This window comes from Cyprinodon variegatus, unplaced genomic scaffold (assembly GCF_000732505.1).
Source record: "Cyprinodon variegatus isolate N-32 unplaced genomic scaffold, C_variegatus-1.0 Scaffold1081, whole genome shotgun sequence".
NCBI lineage: Eukaryota > Metazoa > Chordata > Actinopteri > Cyprinodontiformes > Cyprinodontidae > Cyprinodon > Cyprinodon variegatus.
This window is the reverse complement of record NW_015151534.1, coordinates 140,784-145,291: the sequence shown is the minus strand read 5'-3', so window position 1 is coordinate 145,291 and position 4,508 is coordinate 140,784. Positions and strand designations below refer to the sequence as shown.

General features: G+C 36.3%; 1 protein-coding gene across 4 annotated transcripts in view; it reads right to left on the bottom strand.

Moving 5' to 3' along the window:
* Positions 1–1,540, bottom strand: part of smurf2 (SMAD specific E3 ubiquitin protein ligase 2) — an 87,079-nt gene extending 85,539 nt beyond the window's left edge. For 2 of the 4 annotated variants that reach the window (XM_015400202.1, XM_015400204.1), the window contains exon 1: positions 1,097–1,539. In XM_015400202.1, coding sequence (XP_015255688.1) covers positions 1,097–1,148 — 52 coding nt within the window. In that variant the 5' untranslated portion in view covers positions 1,149–1,539. Of the gene's footprint in view, positions 1–1,096 lie in introns of all 4 variants that reach the window. The other 2 variants (XM_015400203.1, XM_015400201.1) reach the window with 2 other exon arrangements.
* Positions 1,541–4,508: the final 2,968 nt, after the last annotated feature.

Sequence of the window (4,508 nt, the reverse complement as noted above, 5' to 3'; positions counted from 1 at the left end):
AGACTTCTGAGATTAAAGTCAGACTTCTGAGATTAAAGTCAGACTTCTGAGATTAAAGTCAGACTTCTGAGATTAAAGTCAGACTTCTGAGATTAAAGTCAAACTTCTGAGATTAAATTCTGAGATTTAAGTCAAAATTCTGAGATTAAAGTCAGACTTCTAACCTTTTCCCCATATTAAACTGAAATAATATTTAAAAATCAGTTAACTTTTTAATTTTTTTCAGTGGCCCTAATCCTCTTCCGTATAAAAGTGATAGGTATAATTTAGTGGGCCCTTTTTTGTTTTGGTTTTCGTTTTTTTGAAAACCCAACAAAGTCCACAGAGCGGCTTGTAGTTTCTGGATTGTTTATTGATTTAAAGTGCCCTCCAAAGATAAAATCAAAGTATACTGAGGAGGAAAAAAGGGGATTGAGCAGAGATATGTCCTTTATAGATCATCTTCTTAAATGCAGGTTTGCTTCTTTTCTATTCTAACCAGTTCTTATTTAGGTAAATACAGATTATTATTTTTTTTTTGCCTTGCGTTAACTATTTAAATCCATCTAAATAAGAAATGTAGCCGCTCGTCCTGACCAGGATTCCCTGGCATTAAATGCTGTACTTTAATGACACACACAGATCTGGTTAAATGGAAGAAACATCTTTTTGCTGCAACATCTAAAAGGTTTAAAACAACGCTACGCCAAGCAAATATATTCCTAAAAGTATTGCAAAACACAATTCTCATTGCACAGCTAAAATGCATTTGCGCTTAAAAAAGCATAAATGATGATAAAGATAAAATAATTGAATATTAATCATTAATTTTGTGGTTATGTCGCTAAATAGCAGCTTATTCCAAGCTAATGTTTGCTAACAAGGCAGGCTCATAAACAGCACTCACTATACTGCTTTTAAACCTCATTCCCTTAAGGATAACGTTACTGGTTGTGTTACGATATTCCGAATGTATAAAATGTGTTTATGATCATATTTTCCACTATATTTTAGATTTTCACAGCCAGTAGACGTTAGTAAGAACTGCTAGCATCCAAGCTAATAGTTTGCTAGCATAACTAAGCGGTGTAAGAAGGGGGGTTTAAATTCTGCTTACCTGTCAACCGCAGCTTTACTGGGCCATTTCTCCTAACTCCTTGGTTCGACATTCCCTTTCGATATTCCACTTCAATGAAGGTTAACAACAAGTGTCTGATTCACGCGTTAGCGTGTGGCTTTATCCAAAAAAAAGGTATCTCCCAAAAACGATCCCTGGGCTAGCTCGGGGTTAGCTTCCTGTAGTATCACCATAGCAAATCACGCTGACTGTGCAAGCAACATAATGCTCTCACAATCAGACCCCTGTGAATAAACATGCTAAGGGAACCCATTTTAGCACGAAAATAGAGGCGAAGTATTTAGAAGAAACACAAGAAGCTACATGCCCATCTGCGGGTCATATAAAGAGGAGTGACCCAGATTAGGTGAGCGGTTAGTCCTCCATCCGGACAGACGTCTGTGCTGCCCGAGCGGCTCAAACTGAAGTTGGAGATGTCTGTCAAGGTAGCGCCGCTGCAGGCATAAAAGCATAAAAGCAGACTATATCCGGTAAGGTTAGAGGAGTTCACCCAACGAATGCGCTTCTACACAGTTTGTTACGGCCGCTGCGAACTTTCACGGTGCATTCAAGTTAACTCTGACTTTGGAATATCTATGAATGTAAACCTGGATACAGCAGTTGTTTTTCTGTTTTGTTCTTTTTCTATTTATTGTATCTAACACTTAATATATAAAAACTATCTGAATGTTTTATTAAGCTAGTTAGATTTCTCAAAAAAGCAATAAAAATAAATAAACAAAAAACAAAAATACTGATTGATAAGGCACTGAAATTAAACTAAAAGACAAACAGGTTTCAGCAATTAAAAAAAAATAAATTAAAAAATCTGAGGGTGGCCCCATTTTTTTTATATTTCCTCTATTTCTGGAGGGCCAAAATATTAAACCTACAAATTCCACATGTCCAACTATGATTTTAAATGTATTTTTTAAATGGTTTAGCTTTGTTTCTGCCATTATGTTTTTATCTTTTGTATGGTGACCTTGAGTGTCCAGAAAGGTGCATTTGACATAAAATGTTTTATTATTGTTATTATTGCGAAATTATTGGCATTAAAAAAAACCTTAATGTTTAAGAAACAAAATTTAAGATTTGCTTTTATCATATTATTCAACAGTTAACCGTCCTAATTATGACTGATATGTGTGCTTTGTTGTTCCACATACCTCAAAGAAGTTTTAAAAATTCAAGCACAACACAAATAATTATAAAGAACATAAACTTGAAATTTAGAAATATGGGTTCACTCCCATTCTGATATGTGCCATTTATGGATCTCTTTGCTTGCTTCAAATGTGACTCAATCTGCATCAAGCTTGTAAAAGGCATACTATTATCCTCTAGGCTTTCCTACAAATAATTTCAAGGTATTGTACGGTAATAACCTGCTTATGTACAGAAAGTAATTAAACAGACTTTCCCAATTTAGCTTTTAAAAATATTAACAATTTTAGTATTTTAACATAAAGCCGAAAAAACGTATTTAATATTAACAAGAAAGGTAATGTGTCTTTTATATATGTATAAACTAAATCGTGCTACTGTTTGTTCTCCCACAGAAATTATTGACTCGTTTTTCTTCAAAATAAATGCTAAATAAAATGAAGTGATAAGAATATAGTAAAAAATAAACAATCTAGGGTACATGATGTATTTGAATGCATCACGGTACAGCGCTGGTTGTAAAACCCTGTGTAGAAGCGCGATACTTCGACTGCAGGAGAGAGCTGATGGAAAAACATTTCTTTACGGGGAAAATTACCTCAAAACGACACTTCAGTGTCACGAACAAAGTTTAAGTGTAAAGCATTCATAATAGAAAATAAAAGGAAATAAAACTCATTAGGTTTTATACAAAGCTTTTATTAAAAGGGAAGTCCTCCATCCGATGACTATGTTTGTAGATGTTGCTTTACTTTGAAAGACTCTCCAACATGGTTTAACAGGTGAATTGACTGCAATTTTCAGTTCATGACAGGATAATCAAACAATTAAATGTTGTCAACTCGGGTCTGGAAACGAATCAGAAACAGTAACACAGTTACTGCTAATTGGAATCTTTACTGCAATTTATAAAAATTAAACTGGCAATACACATCTGAGATCTAATTGCCTGACAGTGTCATGATTGTAAAGGAAAACTCTATGTTTACATCCTTAAGCTATCTCTCCTCGATTCTTTGCTGAGAATAGATCACTTGGAACAAACACTTTAAATAATATTTTCTGAGATTTATGTATTAAACTACTTTGATTTTGACAGATATTGTAATTGTACTCAATCTGGTCTGTTCCTGTTTGGCTGTGACGCCATCCTGGAGAGAAATATCAGCTGTGCTGCTGCCATCAACCCTTTTGTTTAGAGATGTTGGAGATCGGCCTGTTTTCCAGTGTAGTCCTGTTTCTCTGAATGCAGACATGGGCAATGTGGAGTCAACAAGTCATCTCCATGTCATGTATTTGCCAGCCACTGAAGCAGGTGAGTCCAATCTTCACCGTGAATTAACCTGTGCAGATTGGACTCACCTGGTTAATTGGATGGGTAGATTAAATACATGACATGGAGATGACTTGTTGACTCCACATTGCCCATGTCTGTCTGACTGTGACTAACTGGATGTGCTCTTTTCATCCTCTGACATGGGAGTTGGCTCGGAGCTCGTCTGCCTGGCTGTGTGTTTCTTGGACGGGGCCGCCTTTCACAGTTGATTTTTGTATCTCTCTGCTTCTGTCTCCTTGAACCCCAGTCAGCCTCGGCAGGTGGCCGCTCACACCGAGCCTGGTTCGGCCGGAGGTTACTTCCATTTAAGAGGGAGTTTTTCCTCTCCACTGTCGCTACAGGCATGCTTAGTGTGAGGGATTGCATTCAAGTCGATGCAATCAACTGGTTTTCCTTAGATAGAAAACTTTGAATCAATTTGACTGGGTGATCTGGTGAACTGTATAGTGCCTTGAGATGATATATGTTGTGAATTGGCGCTGTAGAAATGAACTGAATTGAATTGAATTAACACAGGGTTTACTTCTTCAGGAAGTTTTCCCAGAATAACCGTTAAGGAATTATTCCATACACACAGCATGCCAAGTCATCGCATCATTACATCATACATTTTTGAACATGAGGACACTTCACTAGCTCCAGCCATATCAAAATATTGCACTGTTCTTAGATCAAGGACAACTCAAATGCACAGTTACAGAATAATCCACTCTTTCTGTATCCTCAGACTTCTTTCCCAAATCTTTGTTACGTAAATAATGAAGATGATTAGTTTTTATCGTGACAGAAGAGCTGTCCTATTTAGATAAACTGCTTGGGAAAACATTATCTTGACACTTAACAGGCAGGTAACATTAGGCAAGGCAAGGCAAATTTATTTGTATAGCACAATTCGGTACAAAGACAATG